Source organism: Ovis aries, chromosome 3 (assembly GCF_016772045.2).
Source record: "Ovis aries strain OAR_USU_Benz2616 breed Rambouillet chromosome 3, ARS-UI_Ramb_v3.0, whole genome shotgun sequence".
NCBI lineage: Eukaryota > Metazoa > Chordata > Mammalia > Artiodactyla > Bovidae > Ovis > Ovis aries.
The window spans coordinates 216,996,764-217,010,364 of record NC_056056.1 but is presented as its reverse complement, the minus strand read 5'-3'; the positions used below and the strand labels follow the sequence as shown (position 1 = coordinate 217,010,364).

The 13,601-nt window shown below is 41.5% G+C and overlaps 1 protein-coding gene across 1 annotated transcript in view; it reads left to right on the top strand.

The window, feature by feature from the left end:
• Window positions 1–13,601, top strand: part of ENTHD1 (ENTH domain containing 1) — an 81,564-nt gene that overhangs the window by 57,563 nt on the left and 10,400 nt on the right. Inside the window, exon 5 of the mRNA XM_027965865.3 lies at window positions 9,760–10,155. Coding sequence (XP_027821666.1) covers window positions 9,760–10,155 — 396 coding nt within the window. The remainder of the gene's footprint in view (window positions 1–9,759; window positions 10,156–13,601) is intronic.

Here is a 13,601-nt window from a genome sequence, read left to right as displayed (position 1 = left end):
GAAGCCTGGCGTGCTGCAGTTCATGGGGTTGCAAAGAGTCAGACATGACTTAGCAACTGAACAACGACAATAACAAAATATAAACCAAGGGGGAATGCATTATGGAGAGATGCAAAAGCAAAAGGACCAGTGATGAGGCTCTGGAGACCGTCCAAATGACCATGGCTGAGGCAGGGCAGTGGCTGTGGAAAAAAGTGGGCAAACTTGATATACGGTTTAGAGTTCAGCCCTGAGGATCTCCTGATGGTCCGTTGTCAGCATGAGGAAAAGGATGGAAACAAAGACGATTCCTAGTTTCCTGTCCTGCCTTTGTGAAGTGAATGTGTGATGGTGCCATTTACTGAGAAGGGGAAGATAGGAGAGCACAGGTTTGGGGAAATAGTAAGAGGTGTATTTTGGAGTTCTGTATTTGTTCTGGAAATATTGACTATCAGTACGCTAGAATAACTGAATCCCACCTTAGATGATTATTTTTCCTATTTCTTTAATCAGTCTTTCCTTGAGACACCTAATTAAAGATTCTATGTGTGCTTTCTGGATAGTGGTTATGTCTACAGTGCATTTCAGAGATCTGAGAATTTTATTACTATTTTAAAAAGCATGGCACATCTTGAATGTAGGTCATCATCAAACATGCTCAATCCCTTAATAAAATTCAGAGAGAAATCTAGTAGTTAATCATTTTGCCCTTCCTGATCACAGTCCAACATATCCAGCATGTTCAGGCTACAGCTTCGTTTCCCTGAAGTTAGCAGTTTTAACAAAATGAAAATAGTGGTGCTTGATTTTCCCTCTTCATGTTACTATCAATACCGTCTGTATACAGGGCATATCTTGGGAGGGAGCTAATGCCTTATGCCATGAGTCTCCACACACCTCCCCCCTCTTTGGAGGAGCAGTGAAGAGACTGCTACTCACTGACCCCAGTTCCGGTGAGAGGGGCTCTGAGATATATTCCCTGAAATTGGAGAACCGGTACCTGACTCATACCTGGAATTTTAGCCGGGGTCTGACTCTGGCCTGGAGAGAGAGACACTGACCAGTCACATTGGCAGTAAAGCCACTGAGGCCTGGTGAGTTGGTTTTGGCCTGGCCCCAGAGTTGATCAGAGCAGGGGGCTGCCCAGAGGTGGGTTTGGCAGGATGAAGAGCCATCGTGGTCATCTTGGATCCTGTCCAGTAGGGCTGCCTGGAGGGCAGAGAGACCTCAGCAGAAAGAGCAGTGACCACCAACAGTATGTGACCACAGCAGGGACCAGTGAGGAAGAGACAGACCCCTATCCCTTACCTGTCCCTCACCCGCCCCTGTGAGCTCGTAGGAGGGAGCTTTGTTCCTTTAAATGGACCTCCAGAAGACAGAGGGAAAGAAAAGTAAAAGCGGCCAGAGCAAAAGCCTGGTGGGACAGCCCCTGGTGTGCGGGGGAAGCTTTGAGGTGCTTGAGAATGACTGACTGGCCTTGGGGCAGGCAGCTGGAGACTGGAAGGAGAGTCGGAGCTCTGGATACTTGGACGAAGCACCTCTCACTCCTCGCATCCGTACTGTCTCTCTCTCTGATGTCTGTGCTGTGCTTTTGAATCTTTGTGCATGTCTTCCAGTTCCCGGTTTTCTCTTCAACTGGAGTTAATCTGCTGCTTAAATCAAGCAGTTACATTTAAATTTTCAGGTATTTTATTTTTCATTTTTAGAGGAGGGCATGCAACCCACTCCAGTATTCTTGCCTGGAGAAGCCCATGGACAGAGGAGCCTGGTGGGCTACAGTCCATGGGGTCGCAAGGAGCTGGACATGATTGAGTGACTAAGCACAGCACAGCACAGAAGTCTATTTGGATCTTTGTCAGATCTACTTGGTTTTATTTATTTATTTACTTTTAGCCATGTCCTGTGACATGCGGGATGGGGGATCTTAGTTCCTCGCCAAAGGATTGAATTTTTGAACCTGCGCCCCCTGCATTGGAAGCGCAGAATCTTAAGCACTGGACCAACAGGAAAGTCCTTTGTTTCTATTTCTATAATTTCTTATTTTTTGCTCATGTTTTCAAACTTTTATTTCTTTATAGAAGTTAAATATTCTGTGGTCATTTTATGTTCTGTATATTATAATTCCAATGAATTAACAATGTCTGAAGGCTTTGCTGGTCTAATTCTGCTGACTTTTGTATTTTCAAGCACAATGTACAGTACATGATCCATCCTCAATATATTGCAAAAATGAATGAATGAAAACATGTGAAATAAAAACAGCAAAGAAAACAATACATAAATTATAATATAGTGTTGTAAACCATATTATTAAAATGTAAGCTGTGGAGGAAATAGGTGAAGGAGATTAAGAGGTACAAACCTCCAGTTATACGTAAGCTATGGGGGTGTAGCAGACAGCATAAGGACTATGTCAGTAATATTCTAATAACTTTATATGGAGACTGATGGTTACGAGACTGGTCATGGTGACATTTCATAATGTATGCCAATGTCAAAGCACTATGTAGACACTTGAAGCTCACATAATACTGTACATCAATTATATTTCAATTAAAATGCATATATAGATGTATAAGCAGAAAGCTGTAAAAACAAGGACCACCACCCTCTGCCAAAGGAAGAGAAACAGTACCTAGCATCTTAGGTATTCTGTAAGGTTTTTTCCAAAGGGACATATATAATTTGTGAAGTTTTAGTAGGTGAGAGGTTTTCATGTGTGCTTATTTTGAGTAACTCATGCATCATGAGAAATAGCAGTTGCTTTTGAATTCACAATTTAAATTATATTTAAGGGTTTGTTGCAGTATTTCAGACTTAGGCATGATATTTACTCAGTGTTAAGGTAAAAAATAGTTTGTCACTGGTCTGTCCATCTATGGGGAAAATGTTTGACAACTGTAGTTCTTCAACGTCACCTTTCCACAGCACACCAGCTCCCGTGTTCTCAAATACAAGAACCAGTGCTCACAAAGTCTTGCCTTATGCTTTGTGGTCTGCGAATGCAGAAATTTCTGGGGGGAAGGGAGAGTACCTGGTGTGTTCAGGTCCCCATCTGCTTCCAGACAGGGCCATGGCAGCAAGTCCCTCATGATGCCACTTCTTTAGACTGTCCCGGAATAACAGTACCTGTTTACTACATTTGTTTACTGTGAGCCAGGTACCATTTCAAACATTGCACATGTTTAAGTCACATCAGAATTAGACCGCTGGTCCAGTTCTGCTTAATATTTTTACTCTCCTGGAGTCACATGCAGGGTTTTATTGTGATTATAAGGATTGGTTGGATGGTCACAAACACTTGCACCTTCAGGCACCTGCCCGTTGCAGTCAGCCTGGAGTATGCTCTGTAGCACATGGAGGCCTTGGCCTGCCAGAGACCGGATCCACTTAAACTCTAGCCTAAAAGACACAAAACGTTGCTATAGGTAATGATCACCAGCTTCCCGAAGATATTTAGAGCTTCAGTTTTGATAATGATAATCTGTTAAGGGAAATTAGGATTTCTATTATTGGTGAGACCATAACTATGGTGTAAAATTTAATAATAAGCATCCAGTACCTATTTTATTGGGTTGGCCAAAAAGTTTATTCAGGCTTTTCCATGATATGTTACAGGAAAACCCTAACACACTTTCTGACCAACCCAATATAATCCAATCATTATGATCCATTTTCTTTTTGGGGGGGGGGAGGGTGAAATTAGCAACTATTTATTGCTGTGTTCATTGGAAGGACTGATGCTAAAGCGGAAACTCCCATACTTTGGCCACCTCATGCGAAGAGTTGACTCATTGGAAAAAACCCTGATGCTGGGAGGGATTGGGGGCAGGAGGAGAAGGGGACGACCGAGGATGAGATGGCTGGATGGCATCACCAACTGGATGGACATGAGTTTGAGTGAACTCCGGGAGTTGGTGATGGACAGGGAGGTCTGGCGTGCTGCAGTTCATGGGGTCGCAAGGAGTCGGACACGACTGAGCGACTGAACTGAACTGAGCTGATTGCTGTGATCATCCTATCTCTTCTCCTAGTGTTTCTATCAGTGACTGTGCACACTGGCTTGTAAGTCCACTGTCCCTGAGTCCCCTTGCCAGAGGTGCTAATTTATTTGGTCTTGGTGTAACCTGACCCAGGGGAGTTTTAAAAGCTCCCCTGGTGGTACAATCAACTTAGTAAAGTGTTGGGGAGGATTTATTCAAGTTGAGCATACAGTCGTCTGGTTCTGTGTGTTCACGCCAAACCCTGACACCTTCCCTCCTGAATCCCTGCTCCTGGGAAACAGACTCAGATTCCCATGATCTCTGGTCACAACATCACCGGCAGCCGATCAGCACATAACCTCGTTTTATGTGTGTTCCTGTCTCAAGACACTTTATTTTATACAGTTGCTTCATTAGCATTGAACTCACAGCTCACGCACAACATTACAATCCATTTTCAAGGCCTGAAAGTCTCAGCTGTCCCACTTGATGCTTTGTAAAGAAAAGCACCTTTCAATGTGTCCATACCTCTATTTCTCTATGCAAAGCTAAGCCATTACCTCAAATACATATCAAAAAAAAGTAGTAAGCATACTTGGCATATTTCATAACTATAATTCCAAATATATTTCCTTATTTTAATACTTGGATATAATATATATACTACAGTTAAGTATGATGATACATGATAAAAAATTCTCAGAATCTACAACTGTGTGTATATACATCCCCCCTACAGACACACACGTACATACACACACTTAACATAGATTGTAGGGAGAGTATAGCTATGCAACCTTATAATGATTATTTGGAGCTTTATGTAAATATTGTAAGGTAAATATATAAAGATTTTCTTGTCAAACATGTTATTTAACTTTCACATTAAATATCCATTTAAAATTAATAGCTTGTCTACTTTAAATGAATATATTAATGAGCAATTCAAATCACCCCTCCGTGTTAATAATTTATAACTGTGGCCTCTTAGCAAAATGGCCTTATTATCTTCAGGTCCTATTTTCTCTGATTAACATAATTACTAAAGTAGAAGCTCCTTTAGTTACACTGTTTTAAACTACAGAAAGACGTGTGTGGCATCCATCTTTTGTCATGCTTGCCAGCTCTCTGCTTTGTAGCTGTAATTAGATACTGTGTATCAGACCAACAGGAGAATTGATCACAGCAATAGCGCTGTTGGAATATAACACCCATTATTAGATCCTCAGTATAATAGAATGTGAAATAATTTGCAATGATTATAGTACCTGAAACAAGGCAGTGGAATTATTGAAAATTGTAAAAGAGCTACCAGTATGGGAATGTTCCTGTCTGTAGGCAAAGTTTCTCAACTCAGGATTAAATCTGATGTTCTCTTTTAAAAATGATTTCATCATTGTCTCTGAACCACCAAAAACATTTTCCAGTACCTTCGGCAGCATAGCTATTTCTCTTTTGTCCTTAGGCTCAAAGCAAGGAGTTGTGTTGTTGGCTGTCTTTTTTTCTTCCCTTGCTTCAGGCATTTTGGTGATAGTCTGTATTTAAATTTGCTGTCTGATGTCCTACATAGGGAATAAGCTTCTTCCTAAAGATAACTATCAAGAATACCCAAACCAGTTTTAATATGACTGACATTTCAAGGTCTTATTTTGCATTAATCAAGTATTTTAGCAGGTGTAAAGCACTGTTACAATAAAGAAACTGAGTACAGTCTCATAATTTAATTCTAGACTTCCCATCCAGGAGTCTGCTAGATAGATACTTGAGAATAAAGCTTTTTGACATTCAGGTTTAAATGGAAAGAAAATGAGAAACCAGATAAAGTAAGCCAACCAAATTAATTCACTCTGTATTCCTCTCTGCCTTTTCAGTGGAACTCACAGAAATTCTTTCCCAGAGAAATTTGGGAATCCCTCATGAAACAATCCCTTTAGTGTTTTAGTGTTTACAGAATATCCACTTTTGTGCTTTGTGTTCGAGCATAAAAAGACAAACCTTTTGCTGTTCTCCATCAAACCCCCACAGGTTCTCCTGGGCTTCTGAAAATTTTCCATAAATGCTATTCTTTCTTCATATGAATCGAAGAAAAAAATCTACTCTACCCATGCCCCTTCCTGGGAGAAGACAAACAGGCACAGATACATAGGCCAACTGTGTACTTAACTCCATCCCCCTCTGCAGGGTCCCACATCCCTAAAGGCAGCCCCAGGGACAGATGTCCTGATCCCAAAGCTCCAGTCACTTCAGTTATGTACCGTTACAACAATTGTTGGTCAAGAAGTACTTGGTGCAGCTGGTTCTCATTATTCCTTCTCATATTCCCCTAATAAAAAGAGCATTGACTTAGAAATCAGGAATTTGGGGTTCTGGTCCTACTTCTGCCCTTGAATCATTTTGTGAGCCTGGCAAGTCACCTGACCTCTAGAAGTTTCAGGTTCTCCTGTGTATCACAAAAGGACGGAATTAGAATGTCCTCTAAGACATCTCTTCTCCTCCACTCATGTTCCTTTTAACAGCTGGGTCATCCAGATAAAGATTGCTTGAACAAACATTTATCAAGTGAGTGTTAGGAACTCTGCCAGTCACTTACCGATTGAACAAGTTGAACACGATATGTGCCATGAGTGGGTATGCAGACTCTAGGGGGTGCCAGAGCTGTCAACAAGCTCTAACGAGGTGTCAACAAGATTTGTTCATTGCTGACATCAGAGCTTAGTGCCTGCCACATACTAATACGTAATAAATATTTGTCAAATGAATGAATAATATTTGAAATACGATGTGTGTGCATGCTTAGTCGTGTCCAACTCTTCACGACCCCATGGGCTGTAAATATTTGAAATGATAAGTGAAAACAATACTCCCATTGTATCATGCAGAACAAAGAACATAGGGATTCATTTTAACGTGGAGGATATATAAAGGATTTCACCAAGGAGGCAGTATTTGAATTGAGTTTAGAAGAGTGGAAAGGTTTTTGATAGAGAAGAAGGGTAAGGATGAGGATGTTCTAGACTGAAGGAAGAGCACAGAGAGACATGAAACCAGAGACGTGAAAGTGTGTGTCAGCCTGGAAGCTGGAGTCGGGTATAAAGCGGGAGGACCATTTCAGGCAGAAGGAGCAGCATGGGCGAAGACTTGGTACCGGAAAGAAACATGGTGAGTGTGAAGAACTGGGAGAGGCTAAGCAGAATCGTACAGTCTCAGGGAGAGTGCACTGCAGTCCATGGCATCACAAAGGCTTGGACACGACTTGGCAACTGACCAGCAACAACAGTACAAAATGAGACAAGAGAGGTAAATGGGGACTGACTTATAAAGAGCCTTGCAAACCCTGTTAAGTAGTTTGAGAACATACTGGAAAGAAGTGACATGAGCAGGTTTTCAGTTTGGAAAGGCCACTCTGGCTGTACTGTGCAGAATGAACTGAGAGAACGGGCAGGGAGACCTCTTAGAGGCGGTAGTAGCAACTGTGCTCCAACCTGCATGACTGGGAAGTTAATGGTCATATTAATAGAGGTAAAACAAGCACCCAAGTGTGAGGAGGCTGGAGGGTAGTAAGACCGCCCTGTACAGAGAGATGGGTACGTATTGGGGGCTAGAACTCAGCCGAAGTCAGAGCTGAGAATTAAAATGTGTGAATTACTTGCATACAGGTGATGGATCTCATCCTCCTTTAAGAGCAGTGATAGGTGACATCACCCTGGGATATGGTAGAGGCCGAAGAGGAAGGGGCCAAGGATCGACTGTCTGCATTTTAGAGGAAACAGAGCCAGGGAAGAATATTGCAAAGATTGCTTAGTGAGATGAAGGGATGCCAGCAGAGTTCACTTGAAGCATCCACAGAGGAATGAGTTTCAAGGAGTGTCTTGAGATTTCAGTTTCTTTCTTTCTTTAGATTTAGATGGAGTATTATTTTGAATATTGTCATCAGAAAGTCACTGTCATTCTGAATTATCTTAGTTTACATGTTGCTAAATTTCAAGATGATTTCTTTACTTATAGAAAGACTTTTCTCCTAAGAAAAGTGAAAGTCAATGGAAAAATATTTGACTGAAATTCACTTCTTAGCCATGGTTTTATGTAAATATGGTGATGCACACATGCCCTGTGGGACACCATTGATCTCATATTCTACTAGGAATATATTAATCTTTTTAACAGAACCTTTATCCACTAGATATAACATGATCATATGCACACCTGGAATATTTTAGATGTTACTTTTATATACCAATCTTCTGTTTCCCTCAATCACTATTAAGCAGTTAAACTATATTCAATTTAAAAAACAAAGCCATTACCTTTTTTATCCTTGTGCTTCAGTTTGGCCTTCCACTCAACAAGCGTTTATCAAACACGACCTATGGGAATGGCACTGTTGGGTGCTGGGGTACAAAGGAAACTCCTAGTAAGGTCTCCTCAACTAACCTGTTTTCAGGCAGGTGGCCAGACTTACATTAATAGTTAACGAGATGATGTGTTACAACTGCTCACAGGGCTCCTAACAAGATACCGTAAGATAAACAATAATAGGATAGAGCGAGGAAAGACAGGATCGGGGCAAGCTTTGTAGAGAAGGTGAGAGCTGAACTGAGTTTTTAAGTATGAAAATGTCCGGAGATGAGAGGACTGAGGGGGAAATGGAATTCCTGGTAGAGGTAATGGTTCAGGTTTCTTGAACTGTCTGATTCTGTGGTGAACCAGCAGCACTTTTGCCCAGGTTAGCCTCCAACTGTGGATGAAATGGGAAAGAGGGTTAGAGATAAAGAAGATTTGCTTTTCAGTATAATAACTCATAGCCTGAAAGGGATAGTGACGTGCATCTCACTGCTCACTGTGAGGTACACTGTGACGTGTAAACACTTCACAGCAACTCGCACAATTCCCATCGCCTCCTTTCTTTGGAGGAGTTCAAATGAGACAGTCTTCCTTTTGCCCTCTCAGTTTTCTTTCATTCCATGTACTATTTCACATGAAACTGTTCGAGAGCAAGTCCCTAGCACTGGCAGTGTTGATAACAATTTACACCTAGAAACTTGGACCAGGCTCATAATTCATACTCAATAGATAAATTTCAATTCCCCTCCATTCTCTCAATCCCTTTGATTTGTAGTATGTATTACTTGTCTGTTATATTCCAGGTGCTTTTCCCATTATATCCTAGGTACTTTGATGATATTAATGAATAAAACGGACAAAGATCCCTGACCCAGTGGAACGTCCATTTTAGTAGTCGTCACAACGGTTCTGGAAAAATTGCTTCTTTTCTCCCACTGAGTTATTATTAAAATTAGGTTGCTATCTAAGAGAGTGGTTTTCTTTCATGGGCTGTGGATAGACACTGGGGCGAGAAGACATTTTTTATTTTGGGGCAAAAGACTTTTTTGTAGCTAGGGGTTCTGTGAGGATAGACCAGTATGAGGTGGCATGTTTTCTCTAGTTTATCTTGTAAGAGATGAAAGTTTGAAGGAACTAAAAATGGAGTGGTTTCAGAGATGGATAAGTGGGTGACGGGAGAAATATTTAAAGACAAGTTATTTGAAGCTTGCCTGGCCTTGGCTTCAGTGAGGAGAGAGAGAGAGAGAGAAAGACAGCCACAGAATGACTAGTCATCACTTATGCTTGGGTATACTTTAAATAGACAGAATAGAAACAGTGAAAAAGTAGAATCGACTAAACAGCAGAGAATTCTGTTACGGCATAAAAATATCCATCTATTAAAAATGCAATAAATCTGACATAGAGTACTTTCCATTTTATTATTTTTATAGCTCTTTCATTTGTTATTTTACAGATGCTGTGCCTGTTCCCTCAGAAAAAAGCCCGTCTCTGCAGACAAATGAGAATCTGGACAAGAACGTGGACAGTACCATTACAAAGACCATCACAGGAAGCCCTTTGCAAATGCCTTTAGAAAAGCAGCCAGCCGCAAAGAGCTGTGACACATTAGCGACTTTACCAGCACATTGGCCGTCTAGTCAAGAAGAGTTCACAGGCCCTCATTTAAGGACATCAAAGTCGGATTCTACTTTCCGAAACCAGGCCTCCGTGGAGACACTGTATGTATCTCCCTCATTCACAACATTTGACCCAATGAAAGAGACTGTAATCAGTAAGGGTCATCAGGAAGCAACACGGTCCGGCCTGGTTCCGATGGAGGATGAAAACCTCCAGACCTTAGCCACATGGGGTGAGTCTACAAGAAACCCCTCTTTTGAAGTACTCTTCTTTTACTTTTCTCTGCTTTCTGTCTCCTGGGTTGTTGCCTTCTCTTATTCTCCACCCACTGGTATGAGGAGAGGTACCTCTGAGTTGGGAAAGTGCCCCTTTTAAAAAGGCTAATAGCAGATCATCATCACGGTTACATGTGCTTGAGTGAAGCCCATGTTCTGAGCAATTTTGATACAGAACAAATTAGAAAGAACTAGCATTAAACAAGAGCTTCCTGTCAAACATTTAGGTTACTTATTTAAAAACTATATGAGAGAAGTGATTAGTGTGTATATTGGTGTGTGTGTGTTTTCCCTTTTTTAAAAGAGCTGTGTACTGATTACAAAAAAGGGGCGGGGGAGTAGAGAATCGCCTCCCTCTTCTGTCTTGCAAAACATTGAGAGGGTTGCAGTATTGTCTAGACGGTAGATAAAGGATAAGGCCAGTTCCCAGGTCATTGGCTGTCAGTTGTTAAATCCTACATTTCATAATTTATACTTTCTTCTGTAGAGTTATTTAGTAAAAGAATAACCCATTTGCTGGTACATACCCGTGGTGGCTCAGATGGTAAAGAACCTTACTGCAATGAAAGAGACCTGGGTTCAATCCCTGGGTTGGGAAGATTCCCTGGAGAACAGAATGGCTACCCAATCCAGTATTCTTATGGAGAATTCCATGGACAGAGGACCCTGGCCAGCTACAGTCCCCAGGGTCTCAAAGAGTCGGACATGACTGAGCGACAAACACTTTCACTTTTTTTTCATTTCAAAGACTAAGTAGTTTATTGATTCTCATATGTAATAATGCTTACTAAATCATAAATATAATTTTTAAATATGAACTTTTAAAATATAAATCCTTTAAACTACCTCAAATTCAGGTCAGAAGTACAATATAAATACAAACAATGGAAGCCAAAATTGTTTGAGGTTAAAGAAACTTACCTTAATGCTAGTAAGGTCAGTGACTAGTAAGAGATTCTTCTTACTGCTCTTCCCAGAATTTTTTTTTAAGTGAGTACCTAAAAATAAAACTAATTCTTAGTTTTGTCACAAAATTAACTTTTCTGCTGAGACTACTGATGGAGAAACCAGTTAGTACTGGTTATGATAGCCAGTGCATGTTAGGATTAGCTCATGTCCCCTGGAAAGCTGTTACTTTGGTTCATTTCTTCCACAAATACCACAAAAAGAAAATTGAGAATACTTTTGGTCATAGCTTGTATATCAAGTATATTTAATTATGAAAAATTACAAGAAGTTCCTCTAAAACCAGTTAGCAAGGAAGACTTTTCCTGCTACTTACAATGAAGTAGATAGGATTAGTCTAATCCTCCACCAACAATGTTGGTTAAAGCTGGAAAACTATTAGAAATCATTATAAAACAACCAAGGTAGAAAACACCTGATGGGCCCTAGGGGAAAGGATTGTGATGCTGTGATGAGATAAGTAATGTATATCTGGTCTTCACCCCTGGTTCCTAGCACGGCGCTTCTGAAACCCTTGTCATTTTCCTGAGTGATAGGAGAGAAAGAGGCATTTTCTGTTATTTATCATAAACAGAATATGTTTATGTTTCAACTCCATCCCCAACCTCTGGGGAGAGGAGAAGGAATGGCCAGTGATTTGATCAATCAGAAGCCAATGGGGACTTCCCTGGTGGTCCAGTGGATAAGACTCCATGCTCAGGGAACTATTAATAAGATCCCATATATCCCAGCTAAGCCCACATGTGCAGCTACTGACCCCACATGCTCTAGAAGCCTACACCACAGTTAGAGAAGGCCACATGCTCCAACGAAGACCCGGTGCAGCCAAAACAAATAATAGATGCTTTTCAGAAGAGAGCAAGCAGGTGGCAGTGATGGATAGTCTAAAAAAAATCAGGGGCCAATAATTTGATCAGTCATGCCTATGTAATGGGACCTCTGTAAAAACCCTAGACCATGAGGTTGAGAGGGCTTCCAGGTTGGTGAGCACATGAACGTTCTGGGAGGACGATCGCCCGGAGAAGGCACGGCAGCTCTGTGTCCCTTCCCCATACCTTGCCCCGTGCATTTCTTCCATTTGGTTGTTCCTCTATAGTAAACCAGTCATAGTAAGCAAAGCAAGGTCCTGAGTTTTGTGAGCCATTCCAGCAAATTATCAAACCCAAAGAGGGGACCGTGGGATTCTTCTATTTATAGCCAGCACATCAGAAACAGAGGCCTGGACCCGCAGCTGGCATCTGAGTAGTGTCTCAGTTTTCTCCCCCTTGCCTGTCTGCCTGTTAGCAGAGCAGGGTGATAGAAGCCAAGGAAACACGAGAGGCCTGGGCTTTCTGCCGTCTCCCTGAGCTGGGGAGGTAGGGTTGGAGTTTGGGGTTTCCAAGGCGTCAGGGACTTAAGGGGCCAATATTTCAGAGGGGAGGGAATCACAGAGAAAAAGCCCACAAGTCTTTGTGTAATTTCATACTGTTACTTTTGCCTGCTGCTAAACTGCTCAGGTTTTGGATAAGGTGCCGAGAAACTAAATGGAAAGAAGCCAAGAAGCTAACCAGAGATTCTCATAGTCTTGTGATGCTAAGAAGATGGAGGTTGGAGTTTAGGATGTGCAGAATTGTAGGGGCTGTGGTAAATACACTGTCCTTTCAGCTGGGCCCTCTAAAGGGCTACACCCTATGCATCAGAGGTACGTTCTAGGAGCAAGGACAGCCTGGAAATAGAACAGCCCTCCCAAATGCTGAAACCCAGCTTCAACTAGAGCAAAGTATCTGAAGACAATAAAATCCTTTCTTGAGTGGTGCTACAGTTTTCCATGCATAAGACTTGACATTCACCAAAAAATTACCAGGCATACCAGAAAATGAACAAATGACCAGAAATACAGGATAAAATAAGCAACAGAAACAGACTCATAAATAATCTAGATACTGAAGTTATAAGATACATACTTTAAAATAATTATGATTAATATATGTTAAAAAAAAAAAAACAACAGAAGAAAAGATGGGGGAATTTCATCGGAATAGAATACTGCTATCTCTAAAAAGGAGTCAAGCGAATTCCTGAATTCCAAAGCAGAAAAATAATTAGCTGAAATTAAGACCTTGAGGATGCTATTCCGTTCATAAAGGTTGAGGTGTCAAAAGAAAGAGCTCAGTACTGGCAACAAAGTTGAAAAGTTACAAGGGAAACCCTAAAAGGGAGGGAGACTCAGAAGGAGTCTCATATTCCATTAGTAAACTCTGCCCAAATTCTTGACCAATAAGACACACATTTCTACTTTTCTATAAAAGGCATCACTGGAGCCGACCCCGGCTCCCTGGGCCTCACCTACCTTCAGCTTTGCCCCGTGCCCTCCACAGTCAAGACTGGCCCCCATGGCAGGCCCACCCTGTGCCCTGCTGGGTGCCTGATGGCTTCGGCGTGGGGTTTGGACTGTCCT